At 30.9% G+C, this 23,665-nt stretch overlaps 1 protein-coding gene across 1 annotated transcript; it reads right to left on the bottom strand.

The window, feature by feature from the left end:
- Positions 1-9,852: 9,852 nt before the first annotated feature.
- Positions 9,853-23,438, bottom strand: LOC124355056. Its single transcript, XM_046805968.1, has 8 exons — positions 23,379-23,438; positions 18,159-18,220; positions 17,125-17,160; positions 16,204-16,397; positions 14,684-14,825; positions 14,151-14,303; positions 12,235-12,404; positions 9,853-10,090 (listed from the first exon to the last, which is right to left on the bottom strand). The coding sequence occupies exons 1-8, from the start codon at positions 23,420-23,422 to the stop codon at positions 9,953-9,955; spliced, it is 939 nt and encodes a 312-aa protein (XP_046661924.1). The 5' UTR covers positions 23,423-23,438; the 3' UTR covers positions 9,853-9,952.
- Positions 23,439-23,665: the final 227 nt, after the last annotated feature.

Here is a 23,665-nt window from a genome sequence, read left to right as displayed (position 1 = left end):
TGAGTTGTAAAATGAGTGAGCATGTTATGCATTTTCTTATCAATCAGATTAGCAAAATCGTTAGTAGCGAGAAAAAAAATTAAATAATTAATTTAAAGTTATTCATGATAAAACTTTTAGGCATTTGAAAAATGAATTTCCTTATCGCACCATGTTAGTGCCTACATGCTCCTGAAATATTCTGCGAGTTGGAACAATTCATTAATAACAATTTCCTTTGATAATATACACGATGGAAAAATTTAATTTCTATCTGTCTGTCTGCCTATATGTCCCTTTGTACGCACGATATATTGGAAACCAACTGACCTATAGACTTCGAAGTTTGCTTCAAGCTTCTTTTCTTTATGGGAAAAACTGATAACAATGATAGTGCAGCCACTCCATGGGATTTAGTTGATAGTTAACCCTCCAAATGGCAGTCATTTTTTCCTGTAGTGGCGGCATGTTTTCGAGCCTCGTGCAAGGGTTTTTTAAAAAAAATTATTAAAAATATAAATTAAAAGTAATATATATAGAAGTATATATTTTTGTGTTCAGAATTAAACATATAATAATATTAGTATTTAAATTTGGCAAAAAAATGTTTACTAAAATTTTTTTTTTCCATGAAATTCAAAATTTACATTTTTTTATTTGACCATACCTAGCAAACCAAGTTATAGTAAGAAAACTATAAAAGTGAGAGTACCATTGTGTGTCAAATTTATTCTAGTTTCAGAAACACATAAGCATTATACAAATTTATGAAACTATAATAACACTATATAACAAAAAGCAGCGATGCGCATAAATTTTGAAAATATGTATATGTAAGAGTTTGCTAATAAAAGTTTTACTAATACAGTTTTACTTCTATACATGTCATATTGCATATTTTATTACTCAAAATGAAGTAAACTATACAGCAGTAGTAAAATAAATTCCATAACTTTTTTTTTGAAGAGTCGAAAAAAGTTTCATTTTGTCATTACTCAAAAATTTTGCGAAAAATTTTCGAGAAATTTATTTATTCTAAAATATATTTATTTGCACTACTGCAATATTTAACAATTCACCACACACTAAACACAACACTAAAACACAAATAAACCTACTAAAACTTACTAATAAACAACGACTCGTCACATCAACAACTCAGACGGCATCGACAACATGGCGGTCACATCTTTTACGTTCCAAACTACGAACTTGGTACGTTGCAACTACAATATAAAGAGGAATAAAACATTTTATTCCTTAGGCTTTTTTATATCCCCGAATCCAATGGTGCATGAATCGAATCGATACGTTGCCGGAATATACTGTTATGAGTGATTATGCAAGGGAATGTTTGTTTATCAAAATTTTGACGAACAACAATCCGCTAAGGGTTATGTTTATCAAAATTTTGATAAACAACAGTTGGAGGGTTAACAAATGATTGATCTTAGGACTAACCATGAAGGAAATGATAATATAGTAGAATAAATAAACTTGGAGCAAACTGAGTATAATCATATGAAATTTTAACACGTAACATTTTTATCCATGGAGTAAAAAGAAAAATTTGATTTTTGCGCACTGTACCGTTGTTGTACTCTGCTAAGCTCACAGGAACTTTTATTCTGCAAACACTGCTATGAAACCTAACTAAATGCAAAAAAATGTGAGTATATCTTGAGGGAAACAATGTATCTATTGACTTTAATGCATAAATCTTCATTTCTGTATAGACCCGAATTAGTTCTATGATGCGCCATTTTCGAGTAAATCTTTATTCTGTATGATTTTCTGCAAGATTTTAACATGTGAAATATTAAGGGGAACTTGAACGCTCCATATAAACCCATGTTAAATTAGGTACTTTTGTGTCCCATTATCTTAGCAAGTAATAAAGATACCAACCTGATATTTTTATCACTTACTATGTGGTCCTATACAAAGCTACTGATCTATTTTTTATGAACTTATACCTCTATTTGGCCAAGTTATATGATTTTTTTTATCTAGCGAGTTCAAAATAACCCTGAAATATAGACTATTTTTCAGTAAAATGAGGCCTAATAAGTCAATACTTGTTATAATTGTTTCTTTGTAGATCAGTAGCATCATAGATAAGTACTAAACATCCTGTAAAAAATTTCAGCTTGTTATCTTTAGTACTTTCAGAAAAAACGGGTCATTTGTGTGAAAAATCAAAATTTTCGGGAAAACGCAAAAAAACCAAAAAATTTAGATAAAAAGTATATTTTTCACAATACTTGAGCTCTAAAACCCTCCAGGAACATAATGTTCATCATTCTCCTCTTCCTCTCCAAGAGCTCTCCTTCTTTTCTTCACTCGACTTTCCTTGGTCATCACTACTACCTAATTTCTTCTCAGAAGAACTGGGTGGCACTACAACTTTTGGAGTAGTAGGCCGAGGCCTAACTGTTGAGTCTTCATCTGGTGAAACTGAAGGTAACCTTTTATAAAACCTATTACCTTTATTGGTACGTTTTTTAAAGATTCTTTTAGGTCTAGTCATTATATTATCAAAGATCACTTTGAAATAATAGTCTATAAACACTGAGTCAACTTCCAATAATAACAAAATATTGTCAGAAGAACAAAGTTGCTAGGTTAACAAACAATTGACAATAACAAAACAAGCAGACATCTGTCAAAACTGCTAAGGTCGTAGAGAAACAAAACCTAAGAGTAAGTAAATAGTAAATCAGTAAAATCAGCACTATAAGAAAGCTCAACACTGGATACAGCCGTCAATGGCGTTGCAGAGGCAACTTCAAAAATTAATTTGAAGCATTTAGAAATTTTTTGTGAGTGATAATATTAATATCATTGTATTCCGAAAATGTCAAACTACAATAAAAAAAAATAAAAAAATATATACATTCTTGAAGCTCTTTCTCTTATTGGAAATTATCTATTAATTCAAACAAACTCTCCAATAATGTAGTTTTTTATTTTTGTGAGGCCTTTCATACTCAATGAGTACATCTTCAGACTCACACAACTGAATAAAAGTAATAATAACAATAGGAACATAAACAATTTTGTACTAAATAAAAACATATGTCATTAAAAATACAAAGAGGTAATATTCTATGACAGCACAGTATGTTATATGTATATATAAAAATAAAGTTTATATTTAGTTAAATCAAATAAAGTAACCATCCTAGAAATCACTAAAAATTTGAATAACATTGAATTCCCTATTTTTCATATGAAATATACAATGATTCTAGAAAGTATTGAATACAAACACAAACATAAACTAGAAAAACTCGAAAAGAAAGTTCAATACACTTCTTGAAAAAAACCCAAACACTAAAAGATTGCTTGAAAAATAATTTTTCAAACCCTACGTTAGTTGAAAATTTATCATCATGTACATTTTCAGTTGCAGAGTTATCCATCTTGAATAAAGGTTTTAAACTTTAGCATTAAACCATTTAATGACAGAAGATGTATTTGTAGATGTTGAATCAAACATCAAATTCTTAAATAATGACCAAAGGAATGCTATTAGAAATGACGTAAATTCATCTCTTCTTAAAGTTAAAACGAAACAATGTACAAAAAATATTTCAAAACAACCTCAAGAATCATTTAGAAATAAAAATAATATAATAAAATCATTAAAAAGCAAAAGAAGTTTTCTACTTAAAAGCAGATAAAAGTAACACAATCGTTATCTTAGATAAAAGTGAATATTACTCAAGAGTTCAAAACATGCTTAAAGACGGCCCTTATGAAGAATTCAAAAAAGAATCCTTTAAATCAATATATTGCATCAGTTACAGCCTCATTAAAACACTGCAAGACAATCATATCCAAAGAAAATTTTAAAATCACTTACTGTATCAAACCCAATCATCCCAAGATTGTACTGTCTTTCCAAAAACACACAAACCTGGTAATAAAATGAGGCCCATAGTTTCGTGCATAAATTCTCCTTCTTATAAGATATCAAAATGGTTAGTGCAGGAGTTTCAACAATTTCAATTTCCTCCCACTTTCTCCATTAAAGATAGGTATGATTTTATAAACTCCACAAGAGATTTTAAAGATCGAAGAAGATGAATATCTTGTATCGTTTGATATTCAATCACTTTATCCAAACGTACCAATTAAAGATACTATCAAAATCATAGAGGACTGGCTGATTTCCTTAAACTTAGAAACAACTATTGTTAACGAATACATTAATTTAGTAAATCTTAGTATGTCCCAAAATGTGTTTTCAATTTCAAGAAAAATATTACAAACAGTTTGATGGTACTGCCATGGGAAATCCACTTTCGTGTTTTATTGCAAACATATTTTTAAGTAAATTTGGAAACTCATGCAAAGGAAACAATGGATTATTTTTCCCAGAATCTGGAAGCGATATGTTGACGATATTTTTGGCTGTTTTCGACAAGAAACAAAATCTTCAAAATTTTATTGATTCTCTCAACTCCTTTTATCCTTCTATCAAATTTCACTTGTGAAATAGAAAATGACAATCAACTTCCATTTCTCGATTTAATAATTATGAAAAATACGACTGGCCATTTTGAATTCGATTATATACAGAAAACCAACACAAAATGACAGATTCATCCCAGTTGATTCATTTCATCCCCCTTCACAAAAAAGAGCAGCTTTCCACAATTTAATCCATCGGCTTTTACATACTCCATTATCAACAGAAAAATTATAAAAAACAGAAGTTAAGAAAATAAAGGAAACTGCTTTATTTAATGGCTACAAAACTAACATGATTGACAATATGATAAACAAGAAAAAGAAAATTATTGAAAGAAATTCTAGAACAACTTTATACCAAATCAAAAGTAAAGAACCTGAAAAAATGGATATCTGTTTCCCTACAACAATCTATCTAAAGATATTACTAAAAGTTTTAAGAAACATGCCAATATTAATGTATCTCCAAATTCTAAAATTAAATTAAAGAGTATATTAGGAAATCCCAAGAATAAAATTAATGAAGAAGAAAAATCTGGAATTTATCAAATTAATTGTGACAATTGTGATTTAAAATACATTGGCCAAACGAAAAGAAAGTTAAAACAAAGAGTTAAGGAACATAGGGCATGTTTAAAATACCAACAGGAAGAAAGATCAGCCATGGCAAAACACGCACTTCAACTGGACACTCTTTTTTCAAACGCAAAAATTATTAAAAGAAGTACAAAATAAAAAATTCCTTGATGCATATGAAACAATTTTTATAAAAAAGAACCAAAATAATCTGGTAAAACAACGAACCTGGACCTTTTCAAAATTCACCGTTACTTTATTTGATTTAACTAAATATAAACTTTATTTTTATATATACATATAACATACTGTGCTGTCATAGAATATTACCTCTTTGTATTTTTAAATGACATATGTTTTTTATTTAGTACAAAATTGTTTATGTTCCTATTGTTATTATTACTTTTATTCAGTTGTGAGTCTGAAGATGTACTCATTGAGTATGAAAGGCCTCACAAAAATAAAAAACTACATTATTGGAGAGTTTGTTTGAATTAATAAAAAAATATATGTTAAAAATAATTTTTTTTTTTGTCCAAGTCCCCTTAACACAGTAACCCAAGTACCCCAATAGATACCATTAAATGTTGGCGATTTTGTGTGTACACGTACATTATTCGAACACTGCTAGGAAACCTAACTTAATGAAAAAATGTGTCAAGACATCTCGATAAAGACTTGATCTGTAGACTTTAAAGTTTTCATGAATACAACACGAAATTTCCATATAGACAATTAGTTCTATGATGGAGCATGTCCAACCATAGAGTTTGGCTGAGTGTCATTGAAGCCTGTCACTCATTAGGCTGACTCAATTTCTCCTTTGCCTGCCAAGGAAATGGTGGTTTACATTTCTATCCTGTATATCTGTCCGCAAGATAATACAAGAATAAATTGAACTATGATTTGAAATATTTTTACTGCACCTCAGTGAACTCTTACGCGACACGTGGTCTAATGTATTCCTTTCTTGTGTATATCTAATTTCATTTAAGTTTTACTTACATTTGTTTAAATTTATCAACTGTATAAAGGCTATCTTATAAATAAAAATTAATCGCAAAATGTGTTGGTAAGCGCAAATCTCGAGAACGGCTGGACCAATTCGGTTAATTCTTTTTGTAAAATGTCCATAAACATCCGAGGAAGGTTTTTATGAATAAAAAGTTAGTAAAATTTACCTGGAATATTTTGGAATTCAGAAAAGATTGTAGTTTTTACTTTTCATAATTCAAATTGAACTGGTATTAAACAGCTGTTGACATCTATAGTTCGACAAACTTTCTGAAACATCTGTTTACATTTAAATTTTATCAATAATAAGTAAACAGTGCTTGATCGGTAGTGTAATGCAGATAGTAAATAAAACATTAATATATAAATTTTACTCCAGATTGCGCCAGTGATGAATTATAATCATATAATGCATTATATACTGTTAATGCATTAAAAACTAACCTAAATGAACAACGTTATGAATGTTTTCACATAATTTACTTTAAACTGGTGGGCTTCCTTGACATTATGATATTACATTTTAACAATGGCTAAAGGAAAAACAGAGAAATGAATACTAACATGCCTCAACGATTCATTCTTTCCCTGGCTACAGTCCAAAAAACAAGTGTAACGCAAAACTTTAATAACGATTATTTGGAAAGTTGCAAAACTTTAACAAGAATTTCCCTCTTATACCGAAAGTACATAGTAAGTAGGTAGGACTTCCCCCTAGGTCGTAATAGGCTTTTCAGTCCTACTTATGTGTGTATTTTCTTCATCAGGACAAGGCAAACTCAACTATGTCAACACGATTTTGACCAAAATAGATTTCAGAGAACTAGATAATCAAACATATAATATTTTGATCGAGGCAATATGGCAAGCTAAACTGTGACATAGTAGGTAAGTGAATTTAAACGGTCTTAAGTAGGCATTTTTTAACCGAAGTAGGCATCTCGGTCCTACGTAAGTATATTTTTTTTTTTCTTCGTCAGAACAACAATGCAAACTCTACTATGGTACTGGAAATATAATAGACCTGAAATATATGACAAGGACTGGAAATATACGCCTTTTGACCGAAGTAAGTTTCCGAGACCTGTGTGATCCGAGATTTATGTTTTCTTGATCGAGATGACAAGGCAGATTCAGCTGTGATGTTATGTATATAATTAATTATAACCAGAAATGCTCCTACACGTGCCAAACATGATATAATAATTAAGATAAACTCTGATACTATGTACCATGAACTTAAATAATATCTACCTGATGTATGCCTACTTACGTTTTAAAATGTTTGTAGGATTCCCATCATAATTGCTTTTTATAAGGACTTCGGATCTAAACATTGCGTGCGAAGCCGCGGGTAACAGCTAGTTGATTAATAAATCTATTATTTGATTTAATCTTAAAAGAATACAAAAGTAATATTTTTACAAATGATAAATTGAGATGGAATATTGTACTGAATATTTTAATATACCAATATGGGTATGGATATAGGACTAGTTCATCATCACACGTTGAAAATCTGTAAATGAAATTAAAGTTTTAGTGTAGAGAAGGAATATGTAACACAGAAGCAGAGTTTCTTTTACAAAAAAGGGTCCATATCAGGTAGTTTTAAAGTTTGAGCCTTCTAGGAAATTTAATGCTGGACGCAAGTTTAGAACGCCACAGCCTGACACTAAGGCTACTATACCAATTCTATAAAATCAAGAACAGTTGCATTTGACGCAAATCCTACAAAAATTTGAATTTAAAGTATTACGATAAACATAAAGTTCTACGAAGTATTTAATTGATATTGACTAAAAACACGTGGGTAGGGCATACCGACAACACCCACTATATAAAGGTATCTCAGGTAGTCCGTAAGGCCAGAGGTACAATATGAATTTCTTTCTCAAACTCAAATAAATTAACAATCTGAAATGTCAATTTGGAATTTTTTACCCTTCGATATCTTCCCGATTTGAACCATCATCAAACCTTTCATGACGATCAATACCCTCCTACGATAAATTTCTCAATCGACAACAAGCTATGTAGGTTGTGTTTTTATTCAACGTAAATTGGCTCTTGACTCTTGGATTATAACTGGAGTTCCAGTTATTGTTATGAATAATAAAGTCTCGTGCTGAATGTTTTAAATACAAGTTCGTGACATAATTTTAATAGAAATATCAGATATTTGAAACGAGAATGCATTTATATTGACGATAAGAAGCACAGATTTTTATTTCGTCAATCACGAGATTGAGATATTTATTACGAGATATTTACCGAAATGTCACGCAGACTGAATGAACAGCTCTAACTAATAAAGAAATAGAATAAATCGACAAAGTAAACAAAAAATGCTTTAAAGGATTTACAGAGCAAAGTTTGAAAAGCAATTTCTTTAAACAAAATGAATGCGAGTAAAAGTTGAAACCGACCAGCCTTCTTGTTTTTAAAGTCTGAACAAAACTACCCCAGTCTTTGATCCCTTCGCTGTTTAAAAGTAATCTCAATTCATTTTTTCTCATGAATCAATGCGAATTTGCTAGTACTTTCTATTTTTATATTCAGCTTGGCAAGAACTCTCTTTCTTCGAATATTGATATAATTATCGGTTAACTGTGATATAGTTTAGAAGGTTTGGATGAATTGGGCTATTTACGTTTTCACGACATATAAAGGAAAAAAACGAATAAATAAATTTGACAAGTAAGTTTGGTGGAGTAATGGATATTCTTGAGTTTTATTGTGTTGTATAGTCCAGTTCAGCTCAAATTATGGTTAATGTAACTGTAACAAAATTCCTTTGGTTTTCATAGTTTTAGATCTTTGGAATTTCGGAATAGGTTTGAGTGTTGTAAGTAGGAAAGAATTTCAATATAACGAGCACTAAAAAGAGTTCAGGCTATCTTGAAGATAACAGTTTGTTTAATAATCTTTACATCATTCATTTATACAATACACCAGTTAAACTACGTTTCGAAATCAGGAATCTGATTTTGTTTTCTCAGGTGGAAACTAACCTAACACATAACTATAATATAGATTAGAATGGACAAATCATACCAATTCACTGTAACGTGCATAAGTATAGTAATTAGTTAGTAATAATCCTCCTGACGAAGAGATCAGATTGCATATCTCAAAACGTACTGTTACGGGATTAAACTATTACTAAACGATGGCAAATATTCGGAAAAAATGTTTTTGTTTTTTGAATTTTTCTATCGCAAAAATCAAATTTTAAGCAAAGATTCTATCTTGTGACAAAGATAAATGATAAGTAACTGTACTCAACAAATAATAATCAATTTAGTTGTGTGTTGCGTCTTAAATTAAGTACATTTTAGGAACATACATTTGTGAGAGCACTTTCAAGTAATGTTATGATGGCAGTTATAAATTGCATAACACGTCACTTAAAATGCCTGGTATTTTCAATGGAATATTGTAATAAATGTTGATTTAACAGAAATACAGTTTGTAATGTTCCTGTATTAATTGTAGCTATTCCAAAACTACATTTTTTAAGAATATGAATTCCAATTCAATACTTTGGTAAATACTGTGTAAATTCAAAACACGTAAGACTAGAGGTTAATCTTATTACTAATCCTACTTTGGCCATTCCTGTATAAAATAACTGTGGAGATCTTTTTAAGAGAAGAGGAAAAATGATCGAATTTTAAAGTAAGTATGATAACAATACCCATGATAAGGAGAAGGTGTACAAAATCGATCTGTAGGAGCTATGCTACTGTTCTTCAGGGATCAGAACTACGCTGGGAAGTCCCGAATAATGTAATTACAAGGAACTATGAGATATATTTAATTCTGGATATAAAATATATTAATATATTTAATTCGGTTTATGACATATGGATGAATAAACGATCCAATGATAGCTGATGGACTAGTCATCACAGGACTGCTGCCAGGGCCAGGTGCAGAATGTAAACCTTGGGTGTTTCTTGAAGAAGATGTGCAAGGATGTGGTGCCGTAGTCGGTCACCCAGTCCGTTAGACAGTCAGGTCGACTGGGTACGATGTCCTGCATCGTGTAATCATGTCAAATATACTAATAGTATACATTAATTCAACACGTAAATTATGAATGATGAACCATTCCTCCAACTACTAGATATGTACCAGTACTCTACATTTAAAAATGCAAGTTTAAGCACCTTGATACTTGAAAAAATAAAATTTTGCAATAAAAAATTTTACTGAAGTAACGTGTAGCAGATTCAATAAAGTAAGTTTAACTTAATTTTTATTACTCTGAAGTGGGGCTAAATTTCAAGTCTATTCAGCCTCGTGAAAATATTTTAAACATCTATGTGTGATGATATTCATCCACTATTTTCAAAATTTAATATTTTAACCCTATCTCCTGTCATTATTGTTACTAGCAGCGTATTTTCTAAACAAGTTCACAATAATCTGTTGGTACAATGAAGCTAAACTCAGGGTCTGCATTGAATTAATGCTTCCAACCATAGCTATGCTATGGATAGTTTCTACAACATTACAGTGCACTCAGTTGAGCACTTATTGAGTCAATGATAACTTCTTCTAGATCATATAGGCTGGTTGCTACGTAAACGAGATAACGCCTTTTTAATCACTTATGCCTATATGTCTAAATAATGCGTTCAATATTAAGAGTTCGTTTTTAACATCTTCGTCACCGACGTTTTTGGATTGTTTCAGACAGAAGTCGACCCCAGATTCGAGTACTACGCTTCGCTAAGTCGCGTACTACGCTTCACTAAGTATACAATTCCGGACATCTCATGGCAGGACATATCGAAAATTAAAACTCGATATTGCCTATGCAGCTTCATGCAGAATTTTAAGTCTATTTCTTAATTCAGTCTCGAAATATCCTGCCGACAGTTATACACACAGAAGATAAATATTGCTATCTCCGTGTTAAAGTGGCGATAACGCTCAGCCAGATGCCAAGGACGAACATATACCGTCATCGAACTCGATATTGCCTATATTGAAATGAAGCTTTATGTACAATTTGTTACTCTCATCATTAGACTGTTGTCTCCAAAATCAGAAGATCGTGTGATCGCAATGTGTGCGTTGGTTCACGTGGGAATCGCATAGCAATATACTCGTAGTTACACTATTTGTGTATCAAGTAAAGTGTTTGTCACACGAGAGAGAAGTTTGACAGTTTCAGGCGGAGCAATTAGTGACAATTAACCAAGAGAGTCATGCAACTTCTTCACCTCATTTATGTGACAAAAACAGACAATTTTCTTTGAATCCATTCCCCTATTTTTAATTTGATTAAGTAAAGACCTATAGTTTTTCACAACCTACTCCACGAGGTAAATAACAGGAATATATTAAACAATCAAAAGCCCCCCAATAGTGTTTTGTAACATCCATAAAAGCAAAATGGTTCTTTTAATAAAAGTATTCCAAATATTTAAATCACGTACAATTTTTGTAAGTTATAATTATCAGAGACAAGCATTGTTGTTTGTGACAGGTTTTTCATAATTTTACTGCACAAGGTGGATGCTTGAGCTGCAGCCCTTTTCAAAGGTGACAATGTTAAACAAAAATAATTTTCTTTTATCCGCATGTTATCCCCAGAATTAACTGAATTATAGATTTCTATTTAGGCAACACCGAGTTCGATGTTGGAGCATGGCACTCCATGAGATTTAGCTGAGCGTTAGTGAACCATCTTACATTAGTCTTGTGAATAACCATGATGTCAAAGAGAAATTCGCAGAATAAATACATTTATAAACTAACAGTGTAACCATATATCAGTTTAACAAGTGAGATAGTAACACATATAGCTTAATAAGATGTGGTATAGACTTTACATTTTTTATGCAATTTTACGCGATAAGAGGCGACCTTGTACAATACACAAAAATGTTTTGCCCACCTTTAACTGTAATAAATATCACACGTTTAAGCCTTAATTTTGAATTAATGTGTATTGTTTCCCAATATATCTTAAACTCAGGAATTTTAGCATTTGTTAATAGTTGGTAGCGGCATAGAAGTTCTAATGTTATAACAGAAAAACAGCAGCAGTGATTTGTTTAAACTTTTATTTCTTTGTCTTTCAAACGTATGCTCTTGTATATTTTTTATCCTATAACCTAGCTTATGGTGATAATTATAGTGAGAGCAATATATGTAAAAGTAGCTGACCTTGACAACGTTAGCTGAGGGGTCTTCGAACCAAGTCCTGTCCTTGGAGGTGAATGAGCCAAAGGGGATAATTCCCAGGCCGATCAGCTGTTTATATTCATACAGTAGAAACACCCCCTGCAAATTCCCACAAGGGATGTCAGGCGTCATTTCGTAGAAGTAATGCATTCCTAGAACATTTTTTAAAGTAGAGCTTTTAAAATCATTGTACCATATATATAATACTCGTGTTATTTTTTAATTTGAGATATCTGGCGTTTAGTTGTATAAAGTCTGTAAGTCTTATCGGGATGAAGATGTAAACCCTGAAATCTTTCAAATGAAAACCTTTTTTCCTCAAACTTGTAGATTGAGTTGATAAGATTTACTCATAAGAGATAGAAAAGGTCTGGTGTAGAAAAATGAATATCTTGATAAAATAAAAATACAGTAAAAATTGTATCATTATCACACACTATATAATATTTAAAACCAAAAGTTACTTTACAGTCGCTTGTAAGAAACTCGTGGTTTTATTAATTGTAACTTGCTTACATTTAAACAAGAAATGATGCAAATAAAAACTAATAGGAAATAATATGGAAGAGTTTCAAGCAACTCTGTTATTTTAACAGTATGAAGCAAGACAACAATGGAGAAAAAGAAACTAAATGTCTCAAAGCGACTGAATCAGATATAACTGGTTAGCAAGAAAAAGTATTAGATAACGCGACAAGATGACTCTCAATTCTACAATACGATCGGAAAGCAGGTAGACACAGATAATTCTATTTAGATAGCTCCAGTTCTGACTCCTCATATGACGAATAACGTATCTGACACTTTTCTGACATAGTGCGATATCTATCTATCTAGTAACAATCTGAAATATTAATATTCTACTTAAGGTATTTCATCATTATAATTACCGAGAACTCTGAAATGTTGTGTTACAAAGTTATATAAAAACATAAAACGTGCCTTCATTTTTAAAACGCAATTTAACAGCCAGGGCAGCATCTGTATTGCCAAGCTTTATTTTGCAGACTCTACTGTACGTAAAAATATTGTTAACACAATTTATTTGAAATTTTGAGATATTTCGGCTTCTCAGATAGTCTCTAAGTCATCTTTAGTCAACAATAGTGGCAATAGAAAACGCCACAATTAGATCTAAATAAAAAAAGTATTTTTCCAGAATTGGACTATCCCATTAGAGTGCAGGTTGTTGAGCAGTTTAAGACGATGCATTTTGGGTCCGAGTCAGAGATAACGCAGGTTCATGTTGTTCTAGTTGGTTTTTATCTGTAAGTTTCCACAGCTTCCAATCTCTGGACCTCCAAGCTTCTTGAAGCTGACAGGGTATGTAATGTTTTAGCCTGTTATAATTTCTGGCATAGAGATTGTTATTTTATAATATTGAATTAAAGGATATTCTCTTCGGAAAGAAAACAATCAAAGTTTTGAACTGACCATAAAGTAGAATTCAACTTTTACCAAGGAATATTCACTAAATTTCAGTATTTTTTCAGATATTCAATATTATTTAGAGGATTGAATTGTTAATAAATATTGTACCCAGATTTTTCTTTTGGAAGCCAAGAGTTCATTGTCTTTGAAGTTTTCAGCTTAAACTTTTCAGCCTTTAGAAGTTGCTGGACTCTGTAAGCTCCAAAGGCTTCTAGAAATGTATGGCAGGGTGGAAACTTCAGCCTCTGGAAGAATTCCCCACCATAGAAATATTTATAGTTATGACTGTCCAGGAGGATTTCAGGATGGAACGAAATCTGATTTATTCTCTGAATTGGTCAAAACACATTGCAGATAGAGAAAGTATCTCCATCATATTTACAACCCCAAAATAAGGCAATGGATATCTTTTTTTAGAATGCTAGTTGTATGATGAGCACATTGAGCGTGTAACTACTGAGACTTACCCATCCCCAAGAAGCAGGCCTGCTTGGTGAATCCCTGGGCCTCCACCTGACACTCGTCCCGCGATATCAGTGTCCAGTTGCCGTTCAGCTTGACGTAAACATCCTCGGCCACTACACCATCTGTGTTCTGTCTTCCGCCAGCCTTCAGCTTCTCTGTTTCAGTTATACATTTAGTTCAAGTTTGCAGTGGCGTAACTGTTGAACGGGTTTTAACTCCCCCAAGAGCGATAAAATCAAATGGTCATATTACAGCAATCCAAGTAGTTTGAAATATAGCAGTTTAGTTTTTCCTTGATTTAAGCTTACTTAATTTATTCATATTTATTAAATACACCCCGGTGTGCTGTGGTCTTCAGTCTGACCCACCCTCCCCCAAATCAAGTACTAGTTTCGCCACTGAGTTTAATAATTAAACTCAATGGCGAAACTAGTACAATAACTTAAAGGAAGATAACATATTTGTGTGTCCTGGTTTTTATATAAGATGATATATGAATATGAATTAGTTTGTAGAACCGGGGATGGCGGCTTACCTGGGCTAACAAACAGCACGCTTGTATACCACAAATCTACTCCCCAATAGTTACCGCTGGTGAACATGGGTTTGTCATCATAGCTGTAGTTAAACTTCATATTGTTCGATTCAGCCCTCTTCGCCACATCTGCTTTGATGTACTGTATAAAATACAATATCATTATATTTATGATGCTTTTTTACAACTTTGAAATAGTATAGAAAGCTTACAATTATTGATATATTTTGAAAACTTTAGTTTTAGTTGTAAATATCGTACATGATTAAAGTATATTTATTGTAGACACAAAAAATATTATTTAAAGTAATTATTTGGTGTGAAGTTGACTATTAGCAAATATAGACTGGATTTGACAATATAATTAGGTTGAAACCACTTGTACAATACTATGTTTATTAATATTGTTTATTATTAAATAACTTCATTATTTTTACTGTCGCTCTTTTCCGAATGATGCAGGTGGATGGATGCTAAAGATATTAATGGAAGAATACCACGGATTTATATTTGTAGTTTCGAAGAAATCAGTCTGCCTTCGGTCTTTAGAAGTTTAAACAATAAGAACGAAACTTTTAAGTCAACTAATGGTTAATTTAAAAAAAACTAGAACAGAATTATATTTTAAATAAATGAATAATTTCAGTTTACGGAATACTCATCTCTTGGCAAAAATCTTTATAGAAATATAATGTTTCAGTTTTTTTATTTAATATGTTGTATTTTTTTTACAAATAATATGTGAAAAAATACATATTTTACTACAGGAAGTGTCTGTTTTCACTTTACCACCTTTTATGTCTTGGAAAACAAAAAATTACAACCAAGTTTAAATGGAGGGTCATGGCTTTTTTATTGATAACAATTATAAAAAAAATATAAATTTATAGTTTTAAAATTATCCAACCAATTTTCAATAGGCGGCCAATTTTAATATTTGTTATGGAACACATAATACTTTCTTGCAATTTTGGATACAAAACAACATTGTAAAACTTTTTTATTCTCGGAAATTGTATTTGTATTCTCTATTAGAAGAACACAATGCTGATGATATGACCTCAAACAGCTCAGTCTGTATAAAAAGGAAGCGATCTGATGTTACAAGCGTTTCTATGTTAAAAAGGGTTTGTCGTTGTTCTTTTAACATATTGGTTATCGAGCGGCAAGGAGTTAAATTGAGAATCTAACCATTCAAGAATTCTGTGCCCTCAGGTAACAATAATTGTAATAATTCCAACGTTTATGAGGTAACAATGGGGGGCAGAGCTAAATGAACTCACTATTTATTTATATTAAAGAGTATCTCTAAGTACGAGTAGTCTTTACTGGCTCTCATCAGATCAACACCTTATAATTGAGTCTCTCGACACCTACGTAAGTAATTCGGATAGCTGGAAGATCCATATTAACGAGAGCCGGATTAGGCAGCATCGCAAGGAATTACATTGATCGACAATTTATATATAATTCTTAATAACCATTTATAGTTGCAAATAAATTTAGCTTATCATACTTACGGCCGTCCGTAGACCACCAATGTTGCCATAACTATCGAACAGTATGGACACTCTAGGGTCGTTAGGGTAGGAATACAAGTCGACATTGAGGTCATCGTCCCTGTCCATCTTCACGAACTTGGGAGGGTCATCCTGATTGATCTCTTCAACCGTTAGGGGCATGTCATAGAATCCATTCCACAACGCGAATTTCACTACAAAATGTCACCAATAATATTAAATAACTTTGTTAACAAGAAAATAACAGGTTGTTTCTAAAATGAGTAGGTTTAAATTACATTGAAATAGTATCTTTAGATGTATATACCTGGCTATGACTGAAATGACCTATATTTAGTATAGTTACTTAATTAATATGCAATTTAATAGAAAGTTCTGATATTAGTTTACGTCGAGGGACATCTATTTTCTCTTTATCATCTAATGAGAAAGAGAAAGAATAACTGGTTGGTTTGTCGTCTAAGTTATCAGGAATTTACCATCTAGCATTCCAAATGGGACAACAGTCCTTCGTAACCTTAATGGATAGTCCTTAACGGACTTTTGCAAGATGGAATTACACATGTTCTGTCGTTGCCCTTCAAGTATGGAGGCTGCGACATTTGTTTAATGCCCGTAACGGCATGTTATTAATGGAAAAGATTCCTAACAAACAATGCTAGTCTTACTTGGCAAAAGTGTTTTTATTTTTTATGAAATTACCAATTTCCAGCGTGAAATAATTACAACAGGTGGGATACATTTTTTAATATACAAAACGAATTGTTCCTCAGCAATTTTCTTTAACTATCATTCCAATTGTCAATACAAGGGAACGGTAGCAAATTACAGAATAAGTTAACTTATGCATACTCATACTCTCTTTTTGAAATTAACAAAGTACTTTATAAAAACGAAAACAGTTTAAACCAAACGACTCACCATGAAGATCTGTCCAATCCTCACATGCAGCAATACCTGAAATATAATAATTATTAAAGCTTTTTAATACAAGGTAGAAGTACGCTCACCAGGTGACGTAGCAGACATCGTCGAGGTGCATTCCAAATTTCAAATCTGAATTTTCATTCATTCTCAATATATAGGCAAGCAGACAATCATACAAAAACGATGTTAGCAAGAAACCCAATTTGTGCATAGGAAGTTTCAAGCAAAATTGAGTCTATATATGACATCTTTCTCGTCATATCTTGCCAAATGATACATTAAATATTTTGTTCATTGTATTTGGTTATATCAGTGTTTAAATATTAAAATTCTAAAAGTCAGGTCACTATGAAATAATGTATGCGTTGAGCATTGAGACATGAGTTAATATGTCACATGTTTGAATCTCTTACTGGTGTATTGAGTTTGTTCTATTTTCATTCTATTTTCTCGTTGCCATCATCGTTACCTATGACACTATTCGCTAACGCTCAGCCAAACCCGTTGAAGTGTCATATATAATCATAGAACTCCTTATGTACAAATGAAACATCATACACAAGTTTAAGTCTATAAGTCAGTTCATTTTCGAAATATCGAACAGTCATACAGACAGATAGATACACAGACAAACATTCAGACAAAACCGCGATTGATAGGCTGCGCTGTAGCTCAGCCAATAATAATTAGTATAGTTAGTTGTGAATTATACAAAAGTCTAACATTATCAATCACGAACATTTTCTGCTGTACTTAGGTCTAATTCTTAGGTGTAGTAATTTCTTTCATAGCGTATTTTAATATTGAAAATATTTGTCCTCTATAGAATAATAAATAAATAAATTGAAGGTTTAGAAAACAACATCTAAATATAAAAGCAGGACAATAGAATTTAGAAATATTCATCAGTGATAATTTTGTAAAACTCTTGACTACAAGGTTAAAAATAAGAAATTCATATATTAATAATAAAATATTATCACAAATATGTAATTATTACTATAAAATGTTTTATATTATAACAATACCTGTAAAGGCAAGTGCAGCAAAAATTAAAAACATGACTCGATTCCTGTGCGTATTGTAAAATCTGAAAAATAAAAAGTAAAGTTAACTTTAAATTCAAAAAGGCATATAATTAGGTGGATTGCAATCTAGATACTTTATTATTTAGATTATTTCTTTAACCCACACACAAACGTTGTTTTTACAACAATTATTTTAATCAGGAATCATTCTCGAACGTTTGTACTAACTTAGAGATATAATGTTAAATTTTAAAGGAGTGTTATCATTATGTGGGTGCAATTTTGGCTGTTTTATGACTGTCAGTAGGATCTACATTGGTATCATAAAACTCCCAGGGCGTAAAACTCATTCAAAGTGGCGTGGCTGAGTTAGTGTCCACTATCCCTTAAGGTAGATGCGGTATAGGATCTCAGCATAGGGTGCCGAATCCCCCACCCTTACACATCCTGAGTAACCTGTATTTAAGAAGCCACATAGATAACCCTGTACAATTATGTGCTGTATAGGTTTGCTCAGTTTCATGGAAAAATAAAATAAAATAGTCCTTTCGGCTTAGCCAGAAAATGTGACAACTGGAATGTTTTTAATTTAAGTACGTTAAATAACAGAGTTGTGAATTTAAACAGTTTAAATTGCTTACATTTTGAATTTAAATTGGCGTACCAAGCTAGATAACGAACGTAGTTGAGACTGCTATCGTTTCCACAAGCCACGTTCTCACACAAGGCTTCAATGTGTGTGTGTGTAACACATTTTACGTGGGGTAGTTTTGGAGTTTGGGGTCATGTTCAGTGGTTATGCAGAAATTTTCGATAAGTCGAATCATGAGATCAATCGAAATAGGCGCATTTCGTATACTAAATCTACCTACAACAAGTTAGATAATTTTAAAGAAATTAAAACAATATTTATTAACAATTCAATCCTTTAAATAATATTGAATATCTGAAAAAATACTGAAATTTAGTGAATATTCAATGCTAAAAGTTGAATTATACTTTATGGTAAATTCAAAACTTTGATTGTTTACTTTCCGAAGAGGATATCCTTCAATTTAATATTATAAAATAACAATCTTTACCATTCTCGTAACAAAAAGGGATTCAAAAATTGTATTAGAAAAAACCCCAATTGGGTGAGTTTTCCCCAATAGAGATGTCAAATTTGATAGATATTCTTCAACCTTCTTGCATCGTTACCAAAAAAAATGTTTACAAGAAACAGAATAATATTTTATTTGATCTTTTTTGGAGGCTTGCGCCACTTAAAAAAAAGTTATAATAAATGTTAGGCTGTTTAATGTAACAAAGAGGCTCCTCTTTTGGGACACAGTCACTATAAGTTTAAGTTCATCATACAGTAAATTAAGTAGACTGTGAATGAAGTAGACTTAGTCTTTTTATGTGAGAACCACTGAAAAAAAAAATCTATTTGTATAAGTTAAAACGAGAACAGATAGGAGTGAAGTACCTCTAAAAATTTAAAGTGAATATTCTATCCAAAAGTACAAAAATCACCAACACATTCCCTCCATGAACCAATTAAGATTTTCTCAATTTTTTAATGACTCTCAGCACATAATAATCTTTTATCATTTATGTATGTTCTATATTACGTTAAAAAATCACACATTTACTAAAAACTATTATCCTGTAGCTAGGTGTCACAAAACGTACACAAAATAAATAAGGGTAGCTATTTGGTAAGTTTAAACAATTATGTTCTCCATGCTTCTAAATGTACTATGCTAAAATTGAAATAAATTTATAAATATAATTAAATTTATCTTAATATTATAATTCTATTGCTTACATTTGTAATTTAGTAGTATTACAGTTAATGTATAATTACACTGATATTAATGTTTTCTCACAATGAAGTTAAAAATTTCACTTCGTCATTTTTGTGATGAATTTACTCTTTAGTGTTCAAAGCTAGATTCTACAATTGCCTATACTTATTAGGAGATTTTAATTAGATATCAATAAACTTATTCGAGTGATTAGAGCGTCAAAATTCTGTAAGCGCAGTGAATAATTGCTTGATTTAATTTAAAAGTTAAAAGCGTTCTCAAGTTTTTGCCAAAGAAATAATTAAATCAAAACTGGAGCAGAAGGAAGTTTTGAGCGTAGTTAAATGTAAAAGTTAATTAAACCAAACATTTTAGCCATTTTGTAAATAATGTAGTGTCTAGTAATCTAAGAAATGTGTTTCGTTGAAATTATATTAACTTCTGCATAATATTAGACATATAATTGGTTTTTATATCATATTTAATAATGAATATTGTCATTCATTTTATAAGATGTCAAGAATTAAATTAAAGATTTATTCATCGTAGATGTTTGTTGTAATAACATTCGTGAAGTTTCCACTACAGACAATAATTTGAACCGAGATTTTTTAAACTGTGTCGGTATTATTTGAAAACTAATTGTCAGATTTCATAAATACTACTCAGTGTTCATTCCACTTTCTCTTTATGGAAATTCTTTATTTATAGCGGTACATAAATTTGGAAAAAATTAAGTTTTACTTAGTAGAAAAGGTTTACATAAAGTAACAATTTACAATAGAATCATCAAGATGGACTTAAAAAAATAATTACGAATTCAGGAAACGGAAAATATAGGAGCTAATAACAGCCATATCAATATCAAAGCTGAATAATTAAATTTGTAATGCAAGAAATTGAAGATATTACTAATTCAAGAACTACATACGATAAAAAAGAATGAAAAACAAGTATTACAATCAGTCAAAGGGAATATTAAACTATAAAGAATAAAAAAAAGATAATAAATACAGTTTTGATTAACCAGACTGCCATTCGGCCAAATTAATAATCACCTAGCTTGAAATAATGTGATAAACGTTTAGAGCTTCTAAACTTCAAGAAACCTAAATAATATAAGTTAATATTTATCAGAAATTGAATTAAAACATCAGTGTGACATCTTTGTTGTAATTTTAATTTTATTTTATAGTTAGAAATGGATAAGAATTAATAACTTGATTTTGAAAGTTCCACTATAAAATTGTGACAACACCCATGGAAGAATAATAATTATCAACGTACATTATTAAAGACATGCATCTTAAACATTAATTTTGGCATGTATATTTGTAACTGATTTTAAATTATGTTCCACAAAAATATAAAGAGTAAATATCTGATTACATCTGGATGCTTTGTCATATAACCAAACCTACCCTGAGGGAAGAGATGTTCCCATGTGTTGACTATGTTGTTTGTTTGTTGATATTGCTGTTATTGTGGCCGGCGTAGCGTGAAACAACGGTTAACAGTCAGGCTGTTGTTTGTACACTACACCAAAGATATTTTGTGGAGTTAACAGTGTACATTATTAACTTTCCAAAAAAGTTGATAAATATTTTCCTACATATTTTAATTTTATTTACTAGATTTTCACTGGTAGATCATACAGTAATTTACCGTGCTGTAAGTCAGGCTTAAAGTGAAAAATTACTCCTATATATAATTAATGCATGTAGTTGCAAATAGTGGCAAACACACAACCATCAAATCTACATCACAATTAATAACATTTTATGTACATGGATCAAAGCAGTATTTTTGACCGGTTAAAATAATTAAAATAAATATAATTATGTTATAAAATACTTTGTATGAGTAACTCTGACTTTTCCAATTTTACTGTATGACCAATTTGAATTCTTGATATTGAACATTACATTCTAATTATTAATTATTTAGAAAAACACACATACACACACACACATATTTATTTATAGCCAAATTTTAGTAAGAAAAACCCCATACAAACTTTATAAAAAGAAGAGAATTGTTTTGTATACATATTTTATAAATCATATAAAACTTCAAGAGTTGAAAGATATTAAATCAGGAAATCATATATAACGTAAAATATGCTTTTTATAGTTTAAATATAAATTCTCTTGAAAATGGTTGCATTGGAATATAAAAATTGCGTTTTTCTTGGTTAGTTATATATCTGCGATTAAAAAATATGTGTTCAAAATGTGTGTTAGATATAAAATCTGTGATCGTGTGAACTCTAATGTTGAGATAAAATCTATTGAACTCGTGCGTTGTTTGTTTATTAGTCTACTCATAAAGAAACACAATTTTAAGTATACATATGGAATATTTTTCGAAATATCTCTTGCCTCATTGAGTGTTCTAAAAATATCTACACACACAAAGTCACAATAAAATAATGTTGTATGTTTTGGGATAGTTAGGCTACGTGTATTAACGTGGCAGCTCTTATTTGGCGCATTTATTTTGCTTATAAATTTATTTATTCTACTGTATTCTCGTTGATATCATGGTTAAACATAAGACTAATGTAAGCACTAAGCCAAATTCCTGAAAGAGACATGTACTATCATCGAACTCAGTGTTCCTTATACAAAAATGAAGCTTCATTCACATTTTTTTAAGTCTATAGGTCAGTTATATATATATCATTTTCTGTTTTGATGTTTTGTTTTAATTTTATTATGTTCATATAGCCCTATTTATATGTTTGTAATTTCCTGAAGACGGCTTAAGCCGAAATATAGAAACTGTTAATACATTTGAAGATTTCTTATTGAAGATTAATATATATATATATATATATATATATATATATATATATATATATATATATCGTCCGGATAGACAGACAGACAGACAAAAATGAACATTTCCCAAATTCCAAGACTAATAAGCTTCGCTAAAGCTCAGGTAATTACATTGTGTAATGCTATGTATCCAGAGTGACTACAAACTGTTTTATGAGTTACGTTTTTTCGGGTGGTCCTAAAAAAATAAAAAGCTTTAATTGTGGATTCTGTATCAAGACTAACTTTATAGAGAAACTTTGTACTTCAACCGGTCTGCCCCCAGGAAAGTTTTATCTATAAACATCTCATTTATAAAGGTCTTCAGGCCATTGGTCTTTTGAACCCCCCAGCATCAGGAATTAAAAGCACCTGAAACTAAGTAACTAATCTCTACGCTCTTGGTTCTACCTTGTCCCTTGACTGTAAATAGCAATTAAAGTTAAAATAATATCTACGTTACTTGTGTGGGAATGTAAATTTTCCCTGATATTAACCATTTTGTTTCAAAATAGAGGTTCTTATGTATAAACACAGCGCAATTTATCCAAGAACAAAACAGCCAGTTTGTGTTAAAAAAGAGAAATTAAGAAAGTCCTACTTACCGATACTCATAACCACTAGTTAACGAAGCGGAGTAGGTAATCATTGTTTATATAGGAAATCTAATCAGCACGCAAAGTTAGGAGGGTTTCAAGACGCTACACAGAACTGCTTTTAAGACAATTAAGTTATAATCTTCCACAAGTTGTGGCTTATTTAGAATCTCTGAGAATTTCTGATTGATAAAACTTTGTAACACACCTAAAAGCCGAGATATACGGTGTATCTCTTAATACGAAGTAACGTTATCTATCAGCCAGATAAATGTAATTGAAGATTCAAGTGTTTT

Source organism: Homalodisca vitripennis, chromosome 2, assembly GCF_021130785.1.
Source record: "Homalodisca vitripennis isolate AUS2020 chromosome 2, UT_GWSS_2.1, whole genome shotgun sequence".
Lineage (NCBI taxonomy): Eukaryota > Metazoa > Arthropoda > Insecta > Hemiptera > Cicadellidae > Homalodisca > Homalodisca vitripennis.
Note: the sequence above shows the minus strand (reverse complement) of the source record. Positions and strands in the feature narration are given on the sequence as shown.

Excerpts from the sequence above, each read along its gene's own strand:
- LOC124355056 (XM_046805968.1), bottom strand. The coding sequence starts at position 23,422 with ATGATTACCTACTCCGCTTCGTTAACTAGTGGTTATGAGTATCG. Across the intron at positions 14,304-14,683 it reads CGTGCTGTTTGTTAGCCCAG|AGAAGCTGAAGGCTGGCGGA; the intron begins GTAAGCCGCCAT and ends TAACTGAAACAG. Across the intron at positions 10,091-12,234 it reads CCTCAGCTAACGTTGTCAAG|GACATCGTACCCAGTCGACC; the intron begins GTCAGCTACTTT and ends TACACGATGCAG.